This window comes from Balaenoptera borealis, assembly GCF_965194805.1.
Source record: "Balaenoptera borealis genome assembly, chromosome: 7".
In the NCBI taxonomy this organism is placed as follows: domain Eukaryota; kingdom Metazoa; phylum Chordata; class Mammalia; order Artiodactyla; family Balaenopteridae; genus Balaenoptera; species Balaenoptera borealis.
The window spans coordinates 22,405,635-22,432,499 of NC_138864.1; the positions used below are offsets into that span (position 1 = coordinate 22,405,635).

Below are 26,865 nucleotides of genomic sequence, written 5' to 3' on the forward strand. Positions count from 1 at the left end.
CTCGTGTCCCCTGCATTGGCAGGTGGATTTCTAACCACTGTGCCACCAGGGAAGCCCATGGGGGTGTTTTATAACTCTCCAAGGGCACACAGATTGCAGATTCTGAGCTAGGATTTGAACCTGGACAACATCATGGTAGCTCCCATATGTTTAACCTGTATGCAATTCTACTTTTTCAAATGGAGTGGCCATTAAATTAGTCAGCCAGGAGTGAATTTATTTGCCTAGGAGAAATAAACAGCTTATGTGGGATAATTACGATAAAAATCAAAGATATAAGTGAAAAAGCTAATGTAAGAAGCCTCTGTGGTTTAACAGGACCTCTGTTGGGAGCTCCCTTCTATATCTGTGTTAAAATTTTTTTCTTAGCCTTTGTATATGAGAGGGGCCTTGTACGCTGTGTAGAGGAGCTAGTTTGCTTTCTATTTGGAAGCATAAATCCTCGATTCTACTAAGTTTTTAAGGGTAACCTAGCAGACCTACCGAAATGTACTCTAGGGTGTTGAAATTTGCAATGAAATGTATCACTAGATGGCAGTATAAATCAATTTTAAAAAATCCAACTGCTTTCTAATTCTGTATAGTAAATTAAGCTCTAGGAAAGCACCATCATTTTTGACAAGATCAGGGCAACTGTATTTAATTCAAAATGGGTTTTAATCACCTAGAAGAGAATTCACAAGCTTTTTAAAGTTAAAAGACCTGAAAAGTGTAAAGGCTTTTATAAGGAAAGCTGCTTCTAAAGTTTTAGAAATTCCTGCTTTGGAGGAAGACAAAGTTTTAAGTAAATATTTTGACTTGAGAAAGTGCATCAGCAAGGTAACATCACATCCACATACTTCTGGGATTCTTTCAGTCGGCCATCTTGGTTTGGATAAGAAGCAGCCTTTAGTCCATAATTGAAAATACAGCTGTCAATTTAGTCCTTGGGGAAGTTCCTCTCAGTTAATGCCAGAGAAAAAGCCAGTATTTAAGTAATTCAGGAAGCTAGAATTGACCCACAGGTTGTTTTGACATCTGAGCCCCTGGGCCTATCGACTTGTGGTTGAGATAATGAAATAGATCTCACCCATTAGAAGGGAATCCCCAGCTTTTTACTTGAGAGAGTGAATGGCAGGCAGTGAGAAGAGAGGTAAATGCATTTTCTCATCTCAGTTCACCAAGGTTTGGCTCTCACAGGATGAGAATTTTAATGATCTAACTGTTACCCTGCCTAGGAGAGAGAAATAATGTTTCATTTCAGAGAAGGCCTGGAGTCAAAATGGAAAACTAACTTAGAAATGGATTCTTTCTTTTTTTCTCTCCAGCTGTCATATGTAAATTATAGTCTCTTCTAGAAAGTTCACAGGGAACCAGCGTCAAAGAAATGGAATCCAGCCAGTCCCTCCAAGAAACTGAAATTTCAGGACATGCCTTTCGAAAGGCAAACACAGGCTGACTCCTGCCCGCAGACCATCAAGAGCCAAAGTGTATCTGAAAGCCATTGTCAAAACACGGAGTGAGGACACCCATGGTCAACAACATCTTGTGACCTTATGGGCAAATCATTTAACCTCTCTGAGCCTCAGATTCCACATTTGTTAAATGGGCATAATAAGAGCTCACAAGGGTGTGGTGAGGGCAAATGAGATAATGGATGTGCAAGCACTTGTAAGCTATATTGTGCCATCCATATATTGGCTATTATTGCTTTTGACATGTCGGCCCACCCAACCCCACTGTCACCCTTCCTCCCTTCCCCCGACACACACACACACACACACACACACACACACTAATGTAGACTGAGCACTGTCTTTGTTTTCTAATGCCCCACACCCATCAATCTTCACCTCTTACTCTCCATTTCCACAACCAGAAAAATCTCCTACATGGACTTTCTGCTTCTAACCTAGCCTTGCTTGACTCCATCCTGCTCACTGATGAAGAAATAATCCTGTTAAAAACTCACTTTGATTATATATCTTTCCCCTATTCAAAAACTTTCAATGGTTTCCTATTGTCTGCAGAATAAAGTCCAAACATCAAAGTAGCTGAAATGAAAAGCCATTGACAATCTGGCTCTCGGACCTAAATAACATCAATGAGAGGGCCACACGGAAATCAGAATGTAAGTGTTAGTGCTGATAAATGCTACATCGGAGGATAGGTGATTTGGCCACAAGCGTTTGCCAGCAATTTTTTCTTCCTCCTCCTTCAATCTTGACTTTGAGAAAGTCCATCTGAGGCTTGCCTTCCTCTCTGGGGTCATTTTAAGTGAACCTTCCCCAACTTTCTATGCATTCCAGCCTCCGCAAGTTTCCTGTACTCACTCACCTGTCCTGGAGCATGCTCTACCACAATATTTATAATAGTTTACTTTTTGAGAGTTCGCCTTCTTGATGGAAGTCAGAAACTCATAACCCCCTGGCTGAACCTGATTCCTAGATGTATTTTTGATCCTCACAATGTTGGTCTGCACTGTGTTGAACAATGTACCAACTTATTGGACAAGTGATATTATAAAAAATTCCATCTTATCTTGAGAAACTCAAAAAGCTAGCAACCAATCCTAGTCTCTCAGATTCAAATGGCTATGACTGACTTCTTGTAAAAGTTGTCTATATTGCTGCCTCCACCTCCTCAATTTCAACTCTTTTCCCTAATTCACTGCTCATATTTTATTTCTATTATTTCACAAAGACTGTTCTTGTCAATGACACCAGTTACCCCCGTAATTTCCAAATCCAGTGGTCTCCTCTCTGCTTTGTCTTACCTGACCTTTCAGCAGCATTTGACACTTAATTACTCTTTGCTTCTTGAAATACTTTTTCCCCAGTACTTGGCTTCCATTATACCCCATGTCATGGGTTTCTCTTAGCCTTCTTTGCTGGCTCCTGTCCTATGCCCCACTTCTTTTTTTTTTTTTTTTTTTAAAGATGAGTTCAGTTTTGGGGCTTCCTTGGTGGCGCAGTGGTTAAGAATCTGCCTGCCAATGCAGGGGACGTGGGTTCGAGCCCTGGTCCGGGAAGATCCCACATGCCGCGGAGCAACTAAGCCCGTGCGCCACAACTACTGAGCCTGTGCTCTAGAGCCCACAAGCCACAACTACTGAGCCCACGCGCCTAGAGCCCGTGCTCCACAACAAGAGAAGCCGCTGCAATGAGAAGCCTATGCACCACAACGAAGAGTAGCCCCCACTTGCCGCAACTAGAGAAAGCCTGTGCGCAGCAACGAAGACCCAATGCAGCAAAAAATAAATATAAATAAATAAATAAATAAAGTTAAAATACTTTAAAAAATAAATTGACTTACAAAAACTAGTCTTTAAAAAAAAAGATGAGTTCAGTTTTTTAAAAAAATATTTGTTTATTTATTTATTTTTGGCTGCATCAGGTCTTAGTTGTGGCACACAGGCTCTTCGCTGCAGCATGCAGGCTTCTCTCTAGCTGGGGCACATGGGCTCCAGAGCGTGTGGGCTCTCTAGTTGGGGCATGTGGGCTCTCTAGTGGTGGTGTGCAGGCTCAGTAGTTGCGGCACGTGGGCTTGGTTGCCCCGCAGCATGTGGGATCTTAGTTCTCCACCCAGGGATCAAACCCACATCCCCTGCATTGGAAGGTGGATTCTTAACCCCTGGACCACCAGGGAAGTCCCTCTGCCCCACTTCTAAAGTCAGCGTGGTCTGGGCTTGGTCAGGGTCCTCTTCTCTATTTGTATATTCTTCCTAAATGATCATATCCAGTCTCAGAGCTTTAAAAGTCATCTATTTGTCATGTCTACTATATTTGTTTTGTTTTGTTTTGTTTTCTACCCTGGACTTCTCCCTAGGAGTCCACATGTCTACATCTAACTGCCTATCTAACTTGCCATCTCCTCTTGAATTTTTTAAAAAATTTTATTTACGTATTTATTTATTTTTGGCTGTGTTGGGTCTTCGTTTCTGTGCAAGGGCTTTCTCTAGTTGCGGCAAGCGGGGGCCACTCTTCATCGCGGTGCATGGGCCTCTCACTATCGTGGCCTCTCTTGTTGCGGAGCACAGGCTCCAGACGCGCAGGCTCAGTAGTTGTGGCTCATGGGCCTAGTCGCTCCGCGACATGTGGGATCTTCCCAGACCAGGGCTCGAACCCGTGTCCCCTGCATTAGCAGGCAGATTCTCAACCACTGCACCACGAGGGAAGCCTCCCTCTTGAATTTTTAATAAGCATCTTAAACATCACAGAAAAGAGTTTTTGGAATTCCATCTCCCAAACCTCTTCCTCCTCCTCTTCTTCCTATGTCAGTAAATGGCACCACCATCTGCTCTCAGAGCAAAAAATCAGTAGCTCTCTTTCCTCATCTTCCACATTCAATCCATCAGCAAGTCTCCTATTCCCCCAACACATATCTGTAGTAGATGCTGTGACGTGCCCCTCAGAGGGGACTAGGGGACTTATGCCCACAGCTGCTGGATGTGTTGCCAACTCACAGCCACTCTGCCCTCTCTGGAAATTGCCCTCACCTGAAGAGAGCCACCACACTCAAGGTCACACCCCTTTCCTGGGGGTAAGCAAACCATGTACAGTGACTGACGCTTGAGGCCCGACTCCTAACACAGGATGACTCTGCTGAGGCCTTCACTGAGACACAGCCAACTTCTCCTCTGCCCATCCTGCTCCCTTCCTTTCCCTTTATTTCCCTGTCAAGGGTGTTGATGCTAAGAGCCCTGATTAATACACTTATTTCACCCTGATCTTTCTCAGAGTCAGCTTCCCAGGAGACCCAGTCTGCAACACCATCCCAAGTTTATCCACCTCTTTCCATCTTCACTGACTCTTCTAGTTGAAGCCACCGCCTTCTCTTACCTTGACTACTGCAATAGCCTTCCCCCAATGCCCCTGCTTCTACTGTCTCTTTTCCTCACAACTGTCAAGTTACCTTTTTAAATATTCAATTTGTTTTATCTTATTTCATTAGATAATATTTGATACAAAAATGTGATATATATGTATGTTCTGAACCTTTAATAAAAGTGAAAAATGAATGCAAAAAGAACACAATGCAGAAAACTTAGTCTGAATGTTATTCTCACTAGATGTTCAAATCTGGTATAGCACAAGTTTTGTTTATACTATTTTGCATTTTTACAAACTTAAATCACTTTGGCTCACATACTTGCTATAAAGTGTTGGCAACAAAATTCTTCAGATTCACATTGTTTGGCCGCATTATTTCTAACAGATATAGATTTACTTCCAGTTTAAGAGAAAATAATATTTACCGTTTGTGCATGGTCAAGTATATTTTAAAGATTCAGTTAGTGCTTTCATCTAAAAACTTGTTTTTTCTTAAAATGCTGACATCTTCATTGAAATATATCTATATATATGCATGCATTCCACTCAATTAAGATCTGGAACTATTGAAATTGCCTGTATACCTTTCCTTGATTATAATCCCTCCCAACTCTCCAGAAGTAATCACAATCATGAGATTTGTTTTTATCATTTCTGTACTTACAACTTTATAGTTTTACCATATAGATATTTATCACTAAACAAACAGTTTAGTTTTTCTTTGTTTTTGAGATTTATAAAAATGGAGCCATAGTGTATCTGCTGTTTTTTTTCCCACTCAAAAGTATATATCTAATATAATATAATCATTTATGTTTATATTTGTAACTTATATTTATTCATTTCCATACTTATAGTAGTATTAATCAATTTAATAAGTTAATTATCCACATAAATAAATCCACAATCTATCTATTCTCTGTTGATAAATATTTGTATTTTCCATTTTTGTACATGTTTTTTGGTGCTTATGGGCAATAATTTCTCAAGCATATATACCTAGAAATAGAATTGATGAATTTAGTGTATGCAAATGCTCAATTTTACAAGATAACGCCAAATTATCTTTCAAAGTGATTATACCAAATTTTACTTTTACTAACAGTATGAGAAATCCTATTGCTGTAAATCATACTAGTGCTTTAAATTTATGCCAATAAAATGGACATTATCATTGTGCAATTAATTTACATTTTAAAATTACTAATGAAGTTGAGTATCTTTTCATATGTCTGCCATTCGTTTCCTTTCCTATTAAATTCCTGTACATATCTTTTGTTTGTTTTGTCCTTTTTTTTTGGCTTTTAGGAAATTGATTTTCTAGAGTTCTTATATATTCTGTATTGTTATCCTTTACCAGTAATAAAGTTAACAAATATTTTCTCCCAGTTTGTGGCTTTTAGCTTTCTTTATGGAATATTTTCATGAACAGAAGTCTTTTATTTTAATCTAGTTGGCTTTATTATTTCCTTTATGATTTCTGTGTTTTGTTCAATAAATCTTTCCCTTTTCTTAGGTTATATTTTCTTCTAAAAGTTAAATTTTTGCTTTTCACAGTTAAGTCCTTAATTCATATGGAGTAGATTTTTGTGTACAAGGTAAGTAGGTATCGAATTTCTCTTTTTTTCCCAAGTGGTTAACTATGAGGAACTGTGAAGGGTCTGAGATTTATCCTACTTGCAAATGAATAAGTTAGCCTGCCACAGTCTCACTGATGCTGGCAGAACACACGAGACTCCTGGGTCACAGACGAAGGACGGGATCTATTACTCATAGCACAGCAAGCAGCGTGTTGGTGTTGGTTCCCCTTGCCGTGTTTCCAGACAGAGGGCTATGAGAAGAGGGCTGGGTGGTAACTGCAGTCCAGTGGGTTATATTACAGGAGAGGACACTGAGCTTAGGGAACCTGCATCTTTTATAATGGGCAATGGGTCAGCCTGATCTTTGCCCCAGAGGGAGACATTATCTTTTTAGAGAACAATAAAAAATCTACTCTCTTGCTCTGGAGGGAGACCCTGTCTATATCCTCCCAGGCTGTTAGCTATAGAAAGAGTCTTGAAAAGATAGCTTGGAATAAAAGCAGTCAGTGTCTCTGCACACAAGACCTTCAGAAACACAAGAGGCTCATGTAGAATTGTCTCCCAACAACAACCAATTTGGGGAGAATCAGATCATAATGCTAATGAGTTTTCCTATCAGTGAATATAGTATATCTCTATATTTAAAAATATTTTCTTTCAAGTCTTTCACTGAAGTTTTATTATTTTTTCCATAAAGGTTCTATACATATTTTGCTAGATGTATTCCTGGGTATCATGAGTTAATAATATATTTTTTTGAAACTATGTTTTCTAATTGCTTGCTGTGTGATAGAGAAATACAGCTTCTTAAAAAACTTTTAAAAACTTCTAAATTGTAAAGTAAAGCATAGAAACAGAACACTAAATGAAACAAATGCAGAGCTTAGTGGATAACTATAAGATGGATACACTGTAGCCACTATCCAGGTCAAGAAACAACTTTTCCTGTCATCTCAGAAGTCGCTCTATTATATAACCCAAGCAGTTCACAGTTCTCTCTCTTCCCCCTAGATAACCACTATCCTGTCTTTCATAGCAATCTCTCCCTTGCATTTTTTTACCCTATAATTTAGTCTTGCCTGTTTTTTTTTTTAAAAACACCTTGTTATGTCTTTTAAGTCTCTTTTAATCTACGGATTCTCCCTCCATCCTTTCTTTTCCCTACACCTCATCTGTTGCAAACTCAGTCTGTTGGACACAGAGTTCTACAGTGTGGATTTTCCTGGTTGCGCACTCATGCTATAGTCCATCATGTTCCTGTGGCCTCTGTACGTCTTAGAAATTGGCAGCTTGATCCAGATGCTTCATGAGGCTCAGGTTTTATCCATTTATGTTCTTTTTTCAGGAAGTCTGGTTTTCACTCTTTTAAAAACATATTAGCAGCCATTGATACTCAATGTTTAGACTCATTAATTCATTGTCGGTTGCAAAAAGATGATATTCTATTTCTACCATTTTGCTTTCATGTATTACTTTGAATAATTGTATGAGATGCTTCCCTTTGCCTACTAGTTCATTATCCATGGAACAGTTTATACAGAAAAAAATGCTTGAGTTTTTCCCTTTTACTTCCCCAGTTTTTTTTTTTTTTTTTTTTTAGAAATGTGATGTTTATATTTTGATCTTAAATCTAGTCATTTAATTAATTTCTTATAGATTCTAATAATATTTACCTGTATCTTTTATGAGAGTAATTATCATCATAAAATGATGATAGTTTCGTTTTGCTTTTCATATTCTTTTCCCTTTTACTTCTATTTCTTGTTTTACTCTGCTGGCGAAGATTATGCAGTATCAACAAAGGTACTGATGGTGGGCTTATCTGTCTTGTTCTTTATTTTAAGGGACTACTTTTTACCTGTCATAATTCCAAGTAAAAGTATATTGTTTGATAGAAATTGTTTCTTAGGTAAAGGAAAATTGTCCTCATTCCTACTTTTGTAAAAATTCTTATTATCATAGACGGGTTTTAAGTTTTATCAAATGATTTTTTTTTGCATTTATCAGGCAATCATATGGTTTTTTATCTTTTAGCCTCTTAATGTGGAGATTTAAATAGATATATTTCAGAATGCTCTTCCTATTAGGGTACAGAGGGGCCTGTAGTTTTCCTTTTTCAAACTGTCCTCAGAATGACCTGTAGGACCATTGCTTCTTTCTGTTCTCTGGGTAATTGTGTACTAGATTTAAATAATCTGTTCATTCAAAGTTTGATAGTTATTTTCTTTGTGGGATGTTAACATTTTAAAAAATTGAGGTGTAGCACATAAGGAACTTTTTATTTTTAATTTTTCTGTGTCCTTATGTTTTATATGTCTCTTGTAAACAGCATATTGATGGGTTTTAAAAAATCCAATCTCAAAATCTCTCTTTTAACTAATTTTAATCTACTTCTGTTTATTATGTTATCTAATTTGGTTTTATTTTTTTCTATCTTACATTGTGCATTTTATTTGTTCTGCTTTTTCTACTTTTTTGTTTTTTTGGGAGAGCTTTCTTTTGTACTTATTTAGTGTTTTTTTCTTTCTTATTCCACTTCCCCTCATTGTTTTGAAACTATATCTTCTACTGTTTATTTAAAATTTTTATCATTTATTTTTAACTTTCTAAAAACAGCACAGAGAATACTATACAGTGTATCCATTTTAGAGTTATATTACCTGGGTTTGAACCCAGCTCTTTGCTTACTAGCTGTGTGACCTTGGGTAAATTATTTAAACTCTGTGCCACTTCTTTTATCTGTAAACTGAGGATAACTATAGTATCTAACTCAGAAGGTTGTTACGAGGGTTAAGTGAGTTATTACATATGTCTGGTGCATTATAAACAATCAGTTGTGAGCTATTATTCATCTATATCTCAACTCTCTTCCCAATTAATACACATTTCTTAAACTCTGATTATCTCATCCTAATTTATGTGTTATTGTTAGCCAGTATTTTAGTTGTCTTTTTTCATTCCACAAATTAATTTTTTATTATTAATTTGTACAATGTTTGTTCAGATTTATTCACATGTCCCAAATTCTTTGCTCTCTATTCCTTTTTGAATCTCAAACCTTACTTCTTTTTTAAAAAATTAATTAATTAATTAATTTTATTTATTTATTTTTGGCTGCATTGGGTCTTTGTTGCTGCACGCAGGCTCTCTCTAGTTGCGGCGAGCAGGGGCTACTCTTCATTGTGGTGCACAGGCTTCTCATTGCAGTGGCTTCTCTTGTTGTGGAGCACAGGCTCTAGGCACGTGGGCTTCAGTAGTTGTGGCTCACGGACTCAGTCATTGTGGCTCGCAGGCTCTAGAGTGCAGGCTCAACAGTTGTAGCGCATGGGCTTAGTTGCTCCATGGCATATGGGATCTTCCCAGACCAGGGCTCGAACCCATGTCCCCCGCATTGGCAGGCAGATTCTTAACCACTGCGCCACCAGGGAAGTCCCTCAAACCATACTTCTTGACTCATTTTCAGAAATTTTATCCGTGTTGGTCTATTGCTAGTAAATCCCCTTAGGTTTTGTTTATCTGAAAATGATTGTATTCCATCTTTGGTCTTAAAAAAGAGTTTTGCTATATAATATTGTACATCAACTGAAATTTTTTAAAAAACAGTTAATTAGAAAAACGAGTTTTGCTGAAACACAGTTTCAGACTGACAATTATTTTACTTCAGCACTTTGAATAAATTATGCTAATGTCTCTGGTATTTATTATCAGTCTAGAAATTGTTCTTTTGTAGGTGGTATACATTTCTCTTTGGTTACTTTTATGGCAGTTCCTCTATCTTTGGACTACACTTTTACTGTCATGCTTGAATTTACTTTTCATTTATCTTGCTTGATATCTATCATGCTTTCTATATGTGTGGATTCATATCTTTCATCATTTATGGAAAATTTTCAAACAATTTCTATTCAAATATTGTCTTTCCATTATTTTATTTCTCCTGTGGGACTCTGATTAGACACATATATCTTCCCTGATTCTTAGCCTCTTTTCGTTTTCCAACCCCTTGGCTTTCTGTATTTCATTCTGGGAAATTTCTTTAGATTTGTCTTCTAGTTCACAACTTTCCTCTTCAATTACATCTAATTTATATTTAATTTACAAATTATATTTTAAATTTCAGGGATCATATTTTTCAATTCTAAGCATTTTCCTTCAAATCTATCTGGTTGTATCTAATGGATTCTTTATATTTTAGAAATCACCTTTATTTCTTTACATATAAAACATGATTATATTTATTCTCTATCTAGTAATTCCAACATCTAAAATCTCTGGGACAATAAATCTGTTAATTATTTCTGATGATTCTGTCTCATGGTTTATTTGTGTGTTTAGTAATTTTAATATTGTGAGCACTTACTTTGTTGAACATAATTGGTGAGATCTGTGTGCCTGAGATCTGCCAGCTACCAGTGCTCTAGCAAGTGCTTTGATTTCTTGGTTTGGAGTTTCTTTGATCATAAGGAGAGTGTAAGATTGAATTCCAGACTAGAGGGGGCCAGTTTCATGGGTTAAAAATTTCAGAGGGTGACTATTCCTCTTTTTCTTTTTCACCCTATCTAGAATCAGTGTGGAGACAGACTTCTTGATAAGCTTCTTTGGTTTGCTAGCATGAATATTCTTCCTAGGCCACCCTTGTCTAAGGTTATGCCCATCTTCAAATGTCCTGGTCTAGGGTGAGATTCTCAAATTTAGCCCATCTACTTCCAGTGGCCCAAGGCTTAGCCTCCTCCCATTCCCTACTCTGATATATGGATTTTGTATTTGCTTACACTGCATGCTACTTTTTACTCTTTTTCTTTTTTATGACTTTGGGATTTCTCTTACTTCCTTGCAAGCCAAGCTGTGTATTAAAAATAAGCTCACTGTAACAAAAATAAACAAATGGGACGTAATTAAAGTTAAAAGTTTTTGCACAACAAAGGAAACCATAAACAAAACAGAAAGACAACCTACAGAATGGGAGAAAATACTTGCAAATGAAGCGACCCACAGGGATTAATCTCCAAACATACAAATAGCTCATGCAGCTCAATATCAAAACAACAAACAACCCGATCAAAAAATGGGTGGAAGGACTAAATAGACATTTCTCCAAAGAAGACATACAGATGGCCAACAGGCACATGAAAAGATGCTCAACATTGCTTATTATTAGCGAAATGCAAATCAAAACTACAACGAGGTATCACCTCACACCAGTCAGAATGGTCATCATCAAGAAGTCTACAAGCAATAAATGCTGGAGAGGGTGTGGAGAAAAGGGAACCCTCTTGCATTGCTGGTGGGAATGTAAACTGGTACAGCCACTATGGAGAAGAGTATGGAGGTTCCTTAAAAAACTAAAAATAGAGCTACCATTTGATCCAGCAATTGCACTGCTGGGCATATATGTGGAGAAAACAATAATTCAAAAAGATACATACACCCCAATGTTCACTGCAGCACTATTTACAATAGCCAAGACACGGAAGCAACCTAAATGTCCATTGACAGATGAATGGATAAAGAAGATGTGGTACATATATACAATGGAATATTACTCAGCCATAAAAAAGAATGAGATTTTTTTTTTTTTTTTCTGTGTACTCTCTCTGACTTTCTGTCAGCACCAACCCCAATTTGGCTTTTGAGCTGAAGAGTTTTGCAAACACTGGGGCTGGTACTGCCTTTGCAAGTGACCGTTGGAGGAGTCGAACAGGCCTGGTTCAAGCACAAGAGCTGCCACTGTGAGCAAGTCAGTTATCTATTTACGCCTCAATGTCTTAGTCGTTCAAATGTGGATAAGACCACCAAGCTCCGAGTGTTGTGGGAATTAAAACTGAATTGAACTAGTGTGTGTTCTGCAGCCTGGATAGTACCTGAAACATAATGGCGGTCACTCAGTAAAGGAGAGCTATTATCTCTTCTTCTACTGATGATAAAGCCAGATGAGTCCCCTAGAGTGTGGGCTGGGCTTAGCGGCTTACTTCCAACAAAAGAGCAGGGAATGAGAAACATAGGGAAGAGAAACTCGGGAACTCTACAATGGAGAACACTGGTTCTGTCTAAGGTCAACGCAGAAAAACCCAGATGGCTTTTTATTTTGGTTTTGCTGGTGGCTTTGTCCTAGATTAGCCCCAGGTTGTTTCAACCCGATGACCAGTCTCCCCTGACCTGACCTAGGGCAGGGCTCTGGGAATTGAATCTGGGGCCGACATCATTTCCTGCAGGAGCACAGTGTGTGGGTCTGGAGTGGAGATGGATTTTGCAGTCTGCAGCATGAAGGGGAAAGATGGGACAAAAAAAAAAAAAAAAGAATGAAATAATGCCATTTGTGGCAACATGGTTAGACCTAGAGATTATCGTACTAAGTGATGTAAGTCAGACAGAGAAAGGCAAATGTCATATGATATCACTTATATATGGAATCTAAAAAAAAAGATACAAATGAACTTATTTACAAAACAGAAACAGACTCACAGACTTAGAAAACAAACTTATGGTTACCAAAGGAGAAAGTGGGGGGAGGGATAAACTATGAGGTTGGGATTAACATACATATCCTACTATATATAAAATAATCAACAAGCACCTACTATATAGCACAGAGAACTCTACTCAGTACTCTGCAGTAACCTATATGGAAAAAGAATCTGAAAAAGAATAGATATGGACTTATAAACTTAATTACTGTGCGAACTATTTGAAAAAATAAATCATCTAACCAAACAAAAAAAAAGAATATTGCTGTCATCAGCTAAAATGAAAAATGAAGTTCCTGTTGTTTCTAAGAATAGAAATACAGTTGTTCTACATCTCTGCATGAAGTGATCACTTAGTTCCTGAGTCTTGCATATATACTTATAAATACAATCGTAATAATTAAGTTTATACCAGTGTTGACAGAAATTGTCAAGAAAAATATTTTCTAGAGCTACTTTCATTAATGTAGTTTATTTCACTGAGTGGTATTCCATGGAGTGATGTGAAATTATTTCATTTTTTCTCCTTTTAATTATATCTTACTGAAAGTAAAAAAAAAAAAAGATATGTGAATATGTGTAACTAAATCACTTTGCTGTACACCCGAAACACAACACTGTAAATCAACTATACTCCAATACAAAATAAAAAATTTTTAAAAATTAAAATAAGCTCATTGTAATTTATCCAAGACTTGGTAGAATAATGTGAGGAAGGCTTTTTAGAGTACCTAGGTCATACTGCTAGAAGCAGAAGCCAAGAGTAATCTTTTAAAAATGTAAGATGGTTTCCATCTCTCTCCTATTAAGACCCTCAAATGGCTTTCTCTAACACTTAAAAAATGTACCATCCATTCTGGCCTACCAAACCAGAAGCTGGTTCCTGGCACAGCTCACATCCCCTCCCTGCCACCTTGCTGCTCCTCACGAGTAGTGACCTTATTCCTGCCTTAGAGCCATTACACTAGTGGCTCCCCCTGGCTGGCTTGTTCTTATCATTCAGGTCTCACTTTAAATGCCACCTTTTCAGAGCAGTCTTCCTTGATTCACCTCCCTACTTCTGCATCTCATCACCATGTTTTAATTCCCTCTAGGGTACCTATTATCATTAACTGACATTTTCCCATTTATTATCTCTTTTCCTACTAGAACATGAGACCTACAAGAGCAGGGACCTTGTTTGTCTGGTTTGCCACTATCCTCCCAGGGTTTAGAACAGTTCCTGACACACAGCAGCGACTCAGTGCATATTTGGTGAATGACTAGAGCTGAGTATTGGCAATGTCATCTCTTTAGACAAGACCTAGGCTCTCCAGTGCTCCACAGTGCCCCCTACTTCCTATTATCTCCCCATCCCAGTTTGCTTTGCTCTGGTAATTTTCTTATCTCCCTGGCTCTGGAAGGTATTGAGTTTTCAATCCTTACCCATAAATGTTACTCTAATTATCTTCGACATTTTGAGAGCAGAGGCTGTGTTTTATGTTTCTTTTCTTCTTCAATGTCTTGCCTATAGTAGGAGGGAAGGAATTAAAATTCTTTGAATATTTCCTACAAGTCAAGCACCAGCACAGCACTATACCTTAATTTATAGCCTCACAACAACACTATGGGGCCCAGGCATTACTATTTGTGTTCATTTAATAGGTGAGGACATTGAGGCTTAGAGTTGTCTAGGGTCATACAGTAAATGAAGGATCTGGCATTGGGACCTACCCAGACAACACACACTCAATATGAACCACTGTGAAAGGGCTGCTCATGTCTGAGGAACAGGTGGCTGTTTTCAATATGCAGAAGTCGAGATGGAGCAATTAATTGGATGTTTCAGAATATTTCATGTCAGGTTTTACTTAACAGTCTGGCTATTCATTTATCACTTTCATTCCACTGAGTCTATAAAGATGTAGCTTGAGGTGTATCTACACTTGGCGAGAAGAGGCTTTGAAGATGTTAATCGTGCTTTCCACATGATGAGGGTCCTGCACATCCAATAAGTGTCTGCTGTTGACAAATATTATGGAATCTGACAGCAAGGAGATTTTCCGAAGATAGTTATTTCAGTCAAATCATCACCTGTCACTGGATCACTGGACAAAGACAGATGCTGAATATACCAAATGTGTGCCACACCACCAAACAATCTTTTAAATAACAAAATCTTATTTTTATTTTTTACAGAAATTCAGATATTCCAACAAATTTCTTTATATCCTGGACCTTAAAAAAATTACACACAACTTTTGGACGCAATACAACAGAACAGAATGAGAAAGGGAGTCACTTTTTTTAAAAAAGATAAAAACATACTTCGTATACTTAACATTTAGTGACTTACATGTGTATTACCTATGTACAAATGGTACATTGTCAATGACCCATCTTCAGAGCACTATGGTATGCTAAATTACACTTAGGTTGTATGGAAAAAATTTCTTAAAAACATCCGCATGTGGGTAGGAAGCACTTTTTCATGTTCATAAACACCACTATTAGTGTTGTAGGACTCCCAGTGGAATCTGTAATTTACATGGATTAGAGAAAGCCAATACCTTCTATTTTCATTATAGATAAAGTAGAGAGGTACCTCCCTTTAAATCAAAAATGAATTCTTGAAAAGTTGTGTGTAATTAAATTTAGTAAGCAGGGTGTTTTGAATGCAGTGGGAGAGTTAATATTTAAAGCAACAAATAACTCCCAGAACGGCTAATACTTTAGAGATAATAAGTATTCCCCTAATTTGGTTCTTTAGAAAATCCATATCTTTGTGAGTTGAGTTTCACATATTTGACTGTATCTGTAATATACTTTTTAGCCATTTGAAACATAATCTCATTTATGGTGAAAAGATGTAGTACCAGAAACATTTGGCAAAACTAGGAGTGTGGTCCTAATAGAGACAGGGTAAGAGAAAACAACCATGATCTGTACCTTGCTTGATTCTTCTTGTATTATCCTCTGTCTGCTCTTCCAGTGATATATACTAATTGGATCTTAATTTTGAGTCTAAAAATGAAGGCATTCTACATGTTCATGTTTTCTGCTCAGGTATAGCACATGGTTTGGTTTACACTGATTACCACACACATACGTTTTAGCTTGTTTTCGTTCTCAAGCAATTGGCTACTTCAATATTAAATATTTTTCTGTTGTTGCATATTGGCAGGATACGTGGTGAGGGTGATGGCGGGGGAAGCCTGGGAGCAAAAGACTGTTGAAGACAACTGATCATTTGTCACTACTTCTAAATGCCAACCAACTAAAAAACAATTGAGTTTTCTTGAAACCAACATTAGTAAACAAAAAGGCAACTTACTCCTATCAAGTTTCTTTGACCTGTATAAGTTTATATTCATTTATTTCTAAGGCTATTAAATTATTATTTATTTTGTTAGTACCACTTACTATCATTTAGAAATGGGTTTAATGGAATGGTGTTTTTTTAAAATAAAAATGAGTGCCTGTCAGTAAGGGAAAGAAAGGATATGGATTTCTGATGTTATGTATGGCAAAGAAATAGAAAAAAAGAAGGTATTTTAGATGCTATTTAAAGTATATTAAATTCCTATGCATATATTAGGGAGAATTAGAAAAAGTGTTTATTTGATAGCAGCCTATACATTATATGTAAGCATCCAAGGTGAAAATGAGCTTTCTATATTTTTCAGAGTTCCTTGATGCTGTTTCCTGAAAGATAGGGAAATCTACGTTGCTCGGGAAACTATGATGTAAAGATGTACTTCCTGTAATATACAGCTTGATGGAGTAACAGTATATGTCAGAAACACTTTCTCAGTAATAACGTGTACAGACAGATTAAACTGAACACAGACTTGGTAAAAAGTTTGAAGCGTTACATCTCTTAACCGAGTGGTTTTAACTAATTACACAGTGACATAAATGAACGGCAGACATGGGAACCAAAGGTCATGGCTCCTATGAAAACATTCACAGGCATTTTCTAAGATGCTTCCTCCATAACTGATGCTTGATCAGCTTCTTGGCTATTGAAATAGGAATAATTTAGGATGGACTGCCTTTTTTAAAATAATCTTTAAAGGTTAAAGCTTTTTGTTTTCTGTTTGATTAAAAAAGGACAGTTTACAAACTTCGGTACATATATATTTTACATATTAATTCTAGCACATTTATATTCCTTTTCCTTAAAATATTTCCTGAATGTGATTTCTCATGAATATTATCTGCTCTTATTCAATGATAGTTTCCAATGAGCTGGTGTTTAATCCGTGATCACATCTCCTTCCAGAAAATCACTCCCATCTCTGCCGCTCTAGATTTAGAAGGTGCTTTGACAGTGGATGCTTCACTCTCGCCCATATCCATCTTGGTACTCTGATCTCTCCCAAGCGTCTTCCTTCTCAATGTTGATGTACAAAAGCTGTTATTCAATTTGTTTAGCTGTTATTTGATTTGTTTTGTGCTCATTCTAGAGAATATTGGCTTAGCAGAACTGCAGAAGGGGGTAAGGGGTGGGGAAGAGAAAGACAAAAGAGAGAAAGAAGAAATGCATCATTTTCTGTCCTCAAGATTTTTGTGCATATTTGTCACGGAAAAACCACACCAACAAATGGTTCCAATGCACTTTAGATTTGTTATCAAAAAAGACTGAAAAGTTTGAGGTTTCTGGTCCATTAAACAAACAGCACAGTCTTCCTGGTGAGGGGATCCCCTGATAACCCAGACATGCATATTCCCTATGTGTGGGTGAAGATTACAGGCTGCTTTGAAAGAGCAAGGAAGAAGGCAGAATGATCCCAAGCATCATTGATTTTTCTGCCTGGCATAGAAAATGTCTCCTTGAGTATTTTCCTTTTCCTTCCAAGTTTTACTTTATTATCCAATCAACATTGTAACAGCTACAGAAAGAATGATTATAAAGATGAATCATCCATGATCCAATCACCTTGAGACATGAACGGTTTTCTTCCCATGTCTCTTTCTATTTCTTATCTAAATGTGCACTTATTTGGTATAGTAGGAATCACAGTATAGATGACATTTTTAACATTATATTAAAAACATTACATTTCCTGCGTTTGCACTCTGCATCATCAGCATCAGTTTCTCATGACTGCACAATATTCCATTCCATTCTCATTCCTCTCCAGTCCACGCTCAATATTACATTCTCAGTGATTTCACAAATGTCAGATATGTAGGTAGGTTTCTGTTTCTTTTGTTATTATCAATAATGAATATCTTTGCATATAAAACTATGTGTTCTCTTAAATTCTTTCTTTAGGACAAATGCTCAGGGGATGGCTGCTTTTCCTTTTCTCCAACATATTAGTGACTGTGCCTATATTGATAGAGACCACAAACAGTATGATCGACTCTATTCTTTGGATGATTTTCATAGACTTTGGCACTGTTAACCAGGGCTTAAGGGCATGTTATATATTGTTAAGATCGGTCAGTGCACCTAGTTGGCCAGATTGGGGCTGAAAGAAAACAGCCTGTTGGGTTTTGCATCACAGAGCACTTAGAAACACAAATTATAATAAAACAATTGGCTCATTATTCAGTTTTAGTCCTCGTTTCACATCTCAAGATAAGATTATGCTTTTTGAATAAGTGCTAGGGAAACCTCTGATTCTGTCGTTGTTTCTAGAATTTATCCCCTTGTTGTTTTCCAACATGCTTTAAAAAATTTTAATGCACTTTATGATTTTTAACGAACTTCTCTCAGTGAGAGAAGTTGCTGTAATGTACCCAGACTACACAGGGGATAATTGAAATATGATCATGTCATAATGATGATTAGTCTGTAATGATTCTGTGAGCTTGAATCACGCTGGCAGAGTGATTTCTTCAGATAAGCAACATAAGCAAGCCATCCGTGGATTTTACACAGTGCTACAGGCACTTCTGAACTTTGTGTGGTCTCTGTTGCCTTGTCATGGAGGTGCTCTTGCTCGATGGAATCCAAAGTTGGGCTTGTGGGTCCATGATTCCACTACTCCAGCATAATTCACTCACTCTGCATAATTTTCTATTTAAAATCCACAAAGCTGCATGCCTGGGTTTTCAAGTAAGATTTGTGAAAGGTGCTAGTGGGGGAGGGGGAGGGGGAGGGGGAGGAGGAGTGGGGTTGTAAGTGTCGGAAGGAGAACAGGGAAATGGGCGATGAAAAGTGGCCGTGCGTGTGGAAGAGAAGGTAGTCCCGGGAAGTGCACTTCTCAGGACTATACCTGTGTGATGTAGGGCAAGAGGGAGGCCAGAGGGAGTCCCCATTGTCTTGAGGTTTGCAAATGAACAGACCCCTGATTTCATGATAGAAAAGCCTGACGTGGTGTGAACCATTTGTTAGCATCTCGGAAACAGGAAACAGAGAGACTCCGGCTTTCTCTTTCCCCAGCTCTAAGCTGCCTGATTTGGCTTTATAACATCCCATTGGGCTGGGAAGAGAGCAAACAGGGGTGGAAGGGCTTTAGATCAGGGCTTTAGTTCTGACACCCAAGCCTGGGGAGAAGGGAGCTTCCTACAGGGTAGGCACCTCCCTGGGAAGATCCTGAGCCTTCTTGTAGGAAGGGAACCTCTGTGGCCAGTCTCACAGGGTTTCCTGTTTATGCCCCACCATCTGGGCCCATGGAGGAGGAGCAGACCAGGACAAGTCATTCATCACCAACCCTTCCCGGATCTGCTTTGGTCTTGGGTCACGGGTAGCCTCCGCGTAGCCAAATGCCTCACTGGATCCCTCGTTGTCATCTCACCATCGATTACTCAGCCCTTCCTTCTTTCAGTTCCCTTCTTTGTTGACCACTATCCACATTGGGACTATACTCCCCAGTACTGACCTTGGGTGGGGAGCTGAAGAGTGAATGGGAAAAGAGAGAGTGAAGCCTGCAAGCCAGGCCTGGACTAGGGGAGGCAAGTGGGGCTCCTCGGGTGTGAGATTTAAGGAGGCGCTCACTCTCAGGGTCGTGCCAATGCAGGGCGAGGGCCTCCTTAAATTCTGCGTGCTAGGCTCCTCATCTGCCTCACCCTAGCCCCGGTCCTGCTGCGAGCACGGGCTGCCCTGTAGGAGGCCTCCTGGGAAAGCTGGCTGGGCTGGGGCTACTCAGACATGGCTCCCACTGTGTATTCCTTCTTCCTAGTGCGCGACGCCGCCACGCAACAGGAACCCTGGGGCATGTGAGAATTCTGCAGCCTGTGCCAGGCTAAAAGAACCAGCACCTGTGTTCCAGGGTTGATCAGAACACCAACACTCCTTATACAAGACCAGGACAACACTTTGCCAAAGGAGTACAATTAGAATTCTACAGCAATCACTTAAATGGCCTGCACAAAGAATTTTCCACCTGAAAGCTTGGAAGGGGCTAGCCCTTCAAACAGACGTGTGAAGCCAGCAGGTGGAATAGGATAAAGGGCAGGGTTTCCCTCTCCAGATGTTACTGTCACTCCTTCTGCCTAATAATTCTGAGACACCAGGGCCGTTTGCAGAATTTGGTGGCAGCATTAGCATGGTTACACTGTGATCTTCGCTTTGTAAAACATTCTGCTTTTTTCAAAACTTTTGCTAACATTTCCCACGCACCATGGACGTTGCATAGCTCAGGGGAGGCGATTTAAAAGCTGTCATCTTCTCCCAGGTTTGTACAGAGCAGGGCTGAATAAATAAGTCATTCAGTGCTGCTGTGGATCTTTGTTCAGCCGGGTTTGTCCTTGTAACACGTCATGGGCTCCGAGTCGCCCATGTTTCATTTCCAAAGGGCTCTTTGCAAACCCTTTACGAAGCTGTCATTTGAATCGCTGCTCATGAGAGCAGCATTTATAACGGCCACATTGTCCAGGCTGTCTAAATGCTGTGGTGTCGCTGAATTTTCTATGTGTTTGCCGGCTTTGAAAGGTCTCCTGTGATCTGCTTCTGCGTATTGTTCCTATCCGACCTATTCAGTTAGGGCTTGGAGCTCCCACTGTCAGGAGAGCTGAGGGGCAGGCACTGTCTAAGTGAGAAAAATGCTTCGTGGGGGTGGTCAGGCTTTTAGCAGAATAGCTTGCTGAATCTTTGTTGTGAAAATGAGTAAGGGCGGAATTCCAGGCCATTTTTTCTCATCGGCTATACAAGCTTAGTCATTTTCTCTCAGTCTATTGTTTCAAACTGTGCCCACCTCTGATAGTGCCTTCTGACACCCTTCATCTCTGGGAGGTTGAATACAGTCCCCTGGAAATAACATCTCACCATCTATACTCTCAGATGGTGTAGACAGGATCTGCCCCACAGCGGGTGTGGCAGGGTAGAGCTGGCTGCAGATTCTCTGCCTTTCCTCTCCTTGAGAGATGGGGTCTATGCTCCCCTCCCTTTCAATCTGGGCTTTAAGAGTACTGGTGGTTTATTTTTTAACGTGGTAAAAGAAAAACACATAAAATATAATTTACCGGGGCTTCCCTGGTGGTGCAGTGGTTGAGAATCCGCCTGCCAACGCAGGGGACACGGGTTCGAGCCCTGGTCTGGGAAGATCCCACATGCCGCGGAGCAATTAGGCCCGTGAGCCACAATTACTGAGCCTGCGCATCTGGAGCCTGTGCTCCGCAACAAGAGAGGCCGCGATAGTGAGAGGCCCGCGCACCGCAATGAAGAGTGGCCCCCGCTCGCCACAACTAGAGAGAGCCCTTGCACAGAAACGAAGACCCAACACAGCCGAAAATAAATAAATAAATTTATAAAAAAAAAAATACAATTTACCATCTCAACCATTTTGAAGTTTACAGTCCAGTAGTGTTCAGTATATTCACATTGTTGTGAAACAGATCTCCAGGACTTTCCACCTTGCAAATCTGAAATTCCATACCCATTACACAACATCCCCCTTTCTCTTGGTAACATACCCCCATCCCTTAGTAACCACCATTCTGCTTTCTGTTTCTATGAATTTGATGCCTTTAGATAGCTCCTTTAAGTGGAATCATGCAGTATTTGTCTTTTTGCAACTGGTATATATTTTACTTAGCATAATGTCCTCAAGGTTCAGCCATGTTGTAACCTGTGACAGGATTTCCTTCCTTCTTAAGGTGGGATAATATTCCATTATATGTATGTACCACACTGAGTTTATCCATTCATCTGCTGATGGACATCTGGGCTGCTTCCACCTCTTGGGTATTGTGCATAGTGCTGCTATGACGTGGGTGTGCAAATACCTCCTCAGGACCCTGCTTTCAATGCTTCTGGATATATACCCAGAAGTGGGATTGCTGGATCACATGGTAGTTCTGTTTTTAATTTTTTGAGGAACCTCCATACTGTTTTCTATTGCACCATTTTACAGTCCCACCTACGGTGCACAAAGTTTCCAATTTCTTCACATCTCTCTGACACTTGTTATTTTCTGCTTTTTTGAGACTAGCCATCCTAATGGGTGTGAGGTGATATCTCACTGTGGTTTTGATTTGCATTTCTCTGATGATTAGTGGTGTTAAGAACCTTTAGAGAACTGGCAGTTTCTGATTCCCCTGCTGGAGTGACCACATGGAGAGGCCTTGGTAGTATGTGGACAGGGAGAATGGCCTGGCTGAGCCCACCTTCCCAGCCATTCCTGCAAGGGCCCCCCCTATGCATGAAGCCTTCTTGGACCCTCCATACTACTGATCTACCTGCCAAATGCCACAAAGTGACCCTAGTTGATGCTACATGGAGCTGAAGAACTGCTCAGCTAAACCCTTCCCGAATTCCTGATCCACACAATTGTGACATATAATAAAACTGGTTGTTAGTAGCCATCCTAATGGGTGTGAGTTTTTTCAACAAAACTTTGACAAAGTTTTAAGCCACTAAATTTTGGGACAGTTTGTCATGCAGCAAGAGATAACTGGAACAGTGGGCAGATGCCCTTTCTCTGCCTGTGGTTTGGATTTGCTGCATTAAATACACTGTAAATGACATGAACAGCTAGACAGCTGGCACAGTGCTCACAGGTCAGGAAGAGTGCGCCACCTTTGGCTTGTGCGTTCCTTCCTGACACATAATTTCTAGAGGAGCAATACCTGAAACCCCGTCCTCCACCTACTGGTCTATCCATAGCCTCTCTTTGGGCAATCATTGGTTTGTCCCTCAGGTGGTCTAACTGTAGGACATTAGGATCTGTGCTGAAAATAAATGCATGCTCACAACATACTTTTGGGCTGAACTAAGGCCTAACACTGACTGTTGCAGGTTGATTAACACCAGCACTGTAGGTGATGAGAAGGTCTGAATTCGTTGTGATTACACGTATCGATATATGCCCATTGCTCATCTTTACTTGCCGGCCACCCTCCCACTCATCAATCCCCATCAGCACGCTCTCTGGCCCCTGACTGCAGTGATGTGAGAAAACAGTGAGACAGGAAGCTACACACCAGTTACCGGCCCTTCGATATTCTCTAATGCCTTTTTACACCAACCAGAAAGGTAACACCAGTACTTCTTTCTGGGCTTTATAATTCAGCTTGCATCCACATTCTTAGTTGCTTGCAGCCTGGACTTTTCAATGGGCCTGGCTGTGACGGTACCTGCTAGGTGGCATCTATAGTTTCAGGACTGGTGCCAGAGGCAGAGGGACGGGGAGTGGGCAGAAAAGGAAAGGAGGACGAAGTATTATAATCTTTGGCGCTTTTCACGTAGGACCAGTGACTATGTTTACATTTTTAGAACAGAAAGCAAGATACAAAATAGAAATAACTTACTCCTGAAGACTTCCACCACCCTACCTGTCATAGTTCATTTTGGTTTCTTTCTATCATATTTCGGCTTATCTGCTTCCCAGCACTACACGTGGTCTGCAGCCATCTCATGCATTTTCTTCTTTTCTGCCTTTCTCCCCCATGAGAGTGTGAGCTCCAGGCCATCAGCACCTCCTCTGTCTTGCTCATGAGCGCACCGCCAGCTCCCAGTCCTGAGCCTGATGGCAGGCGACCAACAAACACTTGCTGAACGAATGGAAGAATTAAGAAACAGAAGAGCATCTCCCTCTCCCCCGCCAATAATCCACTAGGTCAGTGCTTCTCACACTTCAATATGTTTAAGAATTGCCCACGTAGCTTGTTAAATATGCAGATTTTGATTCAGCAGGTCGGGGCGAAGCCTGGGAATCTGCATTTCTAACAATCTCCCAGGTGATGCTGCTGCTGGTCCCACACTCTAAGATGCAAGGCCCTGGAATGAGCTCCCTGAGGAGAGACTGCGTCCTATTCATCTTTGTACTCTCAGCTCAGTGATGTGCTTGGTATGTAATAAGTGCTCAAAAGTTGTTTGTTGAATGAATGGCTGAAACCAGCCAGTCACAGGAATCTATGAAAAACCCAGCAAAGCAAATCTTGAGAGACCGGTGGAGGTACTCAGTGACCTGAAACCTCAATGTGGACTTTTTGGGGGCTTTCAATTCCTTCCACCTCCATTAAAGACCTGGGCAGAGGGAGTCGAGGCGGGGGAGGGGTTCTCCCATCCTGAACCTACAAATAGAGATTTTAGCACTTGGTTGTCACAATAATTTTTTAAAAAATATAAATACACAGAGAGGTAGCTAAGAAATGAAAAATGTACAACCTGAGACAGACCTAGTACATCTTCTTTTTCCTTTCTTCACCTAGCTTCTCCTATTTTTTAGCCTTTATATTCTCTGCCTTTCTTTATCTCTCTTTTTCTTTCTGTCTGTCTCTTCCAACTTCATTTCCATCTGACATACTGATTTGAACACAGGAGAGTTGGAGGATAACTGTTCAAACTGTTTTTCTGACTCCTCACGCAAAGCTTTGCTGAGACGGGGCTGAAAATGGCCTAAGGATCAGGTCCTGGTGACCTTGCACTATTCCTGTGTGCAAGGGACAATTCACCCTTGACATCAGGCACAACACTATCTCATATGACCTTTCCTAGAAAATAAATAATTCATGAGGAGGAATTTCGATTGTTAATTCATGAACATCTCTTTTGTCTTCTTCCTCCCCTTGCCCCCCCTGAAGGAATACTGTAGAATCTATTAAAAGCAAGGAAACAGGCACAATTACTGGTAGGCTCCCCCCAGCATGTTGAGAATAGAATGTGGTGCTGACTTATCAGTCCTAACAATATTCACCGTCCGGTTTTAACAGGAAGCCATTCCGCACTTTACACAGGTTGAAAGGCTTTTAATAATGAAGTCCAAAGACACGCCCGTCAGAGGGAGAGAGTGTAGTACCCTCATTCTTAGTGTATTTCATGAGAACTCATAGATTGGGTGTCAATCTTACTACATCATCCCTGCCTTAGTGACTTCTAAGCACTCTTCCGTGCACAGAAATTACAAATTTTTCATAATTGTGTTGCCTTTGCATTTCATGAACTATCCTGAAAACATGTGTGTAATGGGTTATATCTGCTCGGCCCTACAAAAATGTGTAACTTCATTCTGTCTTTGCAGATTGCCTGTGATGTGCACCACATTCTGGTTTAATGCTTATTCAATAATAAAACTCTTTTCCTTTTCTACTACTTTTATGGAGAGATTTTCTGGGTTGGGGGAAGATTTTGTTTTTAATCATATTACCCAGACAATGTATATTGATATATCTCTATTTGTGCATCTAAATGCTTTCTTTAACGCCTGTCCTCTTTTAGGACAGAAGTTACAATAGGGAAGGAAATGTCTTTTGAAAATTTCTCAGAGAGTGCTAGAATCAGTTTTCTTTAAAAGGGCTTTACTAACAATTACCTATTAAAGCCCAAATGATGCTCCCCTTTCTTCTTTCTAACTACTCTACAAGCTTCTATGAAATTATGGTAAGGCACAACTCTTTAAAATCATGAACTCATCCTCTCCTTCAGGAAGTGGTGAGGCTTTTGTTTCTTAGGATGTGGACCTATGGTCTTGAGTGAGTCTTTAGCAGACAGAGTTCAAGATCATGAGGCTTCACATGCATTTATTACCACAAATTTAACAGTCTTGATCCTAATTATCCATATGGGTGTGGGTTGTAATGAAATAAGACATTCAAGTATGATGTATGCTTCCTCTCTAGACCAAAGGGAAGTGGACCACAGAGTCCATAAGGCAGTTTATAATCAAGATCTAATTCACACACACACACACACACACACACACACACACACACACACACACACACACACACACAGTAGCCCCTGTCAGAGGAGAAATCAAGAACTAATGCATTTGCAACATGGATGGATGTGGAGGGCATTATGTTAAGTGAAGTAAGTCAGACAGAGAAAGACAAATACTGTACGATATCACTTATATGTGGAATCTAAAAAATACAACAAACTAGTGAATATAACAAAAAAGAAGCAGACTCACAGACATAGAGAACAAGCCAGTGGTTGCCAGTGGGGGGTGGTGGTGCCATATAGGGGTGGAGGAGTGGGAGGTACAATCTACTGGGTGTAAGACAGGCTCAAGGATGTGTTGTACAACACAGGGAATATAGCCAATATTTTGCAATAACTGTAAATGGAAAGTAACCTTTAGAAATTGTATATATATAAAAAAAGACCTAATGCACTTAGCAAATGTGTAATCCATCACTGATTGGCTGACATCAGTTAGCCACAAATGACACAGCGGTACGGAAGGGACAGAGAACAGCTGAATTGCAGAACATTAGAGCTTTTTAAAATGCAGAAAGGAGTGGACTGTTCTTCAGCATAGAACTTTGTAGAGGGGACCCTTTGCTGTCAGATAAATCCATGTGCTCAGCACCGCCCAGGAGGCCTCCCGTGGCCTCACCACCACAGCCTCTCCTCATGGGTTCCCCGCTTCAGACTGTGCTCTGGCCTCCTGAATGTGACCTGCGGGTCTCGGAAGGAACTCTCCGGGCCTCTGCCCCTTCTGCCGAAATGCCCTTTCTCCAGTTCTCTAAATGCCGAACCCCTCTCATGTCTCACATCTCATCTCAAAACACTAGTCCTATAGGATTAGGGCCCCACCCTTATGACCTCATTGAACCTTAATTACCTCCTGAAAGGCCGTATCTCCAAATACAGTCATACTGGGGGTTAAGGCTTCCACATATGAATTT

General features: G+C 39.8%; 2 protein-coding genes across 9 annotated transcripts in view; one reads left to right on the top strand and one right to left on the bottom strand.

The window, feature by feature from the left end:
• LOC309632377 (uncharacterized protein) overlaps positions 1–25,321 on the top strand; it is a gene marked incomplete at its 5' end in the record, with an annotated part of 97,977 nt that extends 72,656 nt beyond the window's left edge. The window contains 3 exons of one of the 4 annotated variants that reach the window (XR_014246869.1): positions 19,971–23,263; positions 23,682–23,846; positions 23,924–25,321. Coding sequence is in view for 1 of the 4 variants with exons in the window: in XM_082399914.1 (XP_082256040.1) it covers positions 19,971–20,066 (96 nt within the window). Of the gene's footprint in view, positions 1–19,970 lie in introns of all 4 variants that reach the window. The other 3 variants (XR_014246870.1, XR_014246871.1, XM_082399914.1) reach the window with 3 other exon arrangements.
• The window catches only part of LHFPL3 (LHFPL tetraspan subfamily member 3), a 602,509-nt gene that overhangs the window by 40,666 nt on the left and 534,978 nt on the right, over positions 1–26,865 (bottom strand). For 3 of the 5 annotated variants that reach the window (XM_082399910.1, XM_082399909.1, XM_082399906.1), the window contains one exon: positions 14,994–17,323. The exons of the other annotated variants lie outside the window; for them this stretch is intronic. Coding sequence is in view for 1 of the 3 variants with exons in the window: in XM_082399906.1 (XP_082256032.1) it covers positions 17,295–17,323 (29 nt within the window). In the remaining 2 variants the exon portion in view is untranslated. Of the gene's footprint in view, positions 1–14,993; positions 17,324–26,865 lie in introns of those variants that run through there. 5 annotated transcript variants of the gene reach the window in all.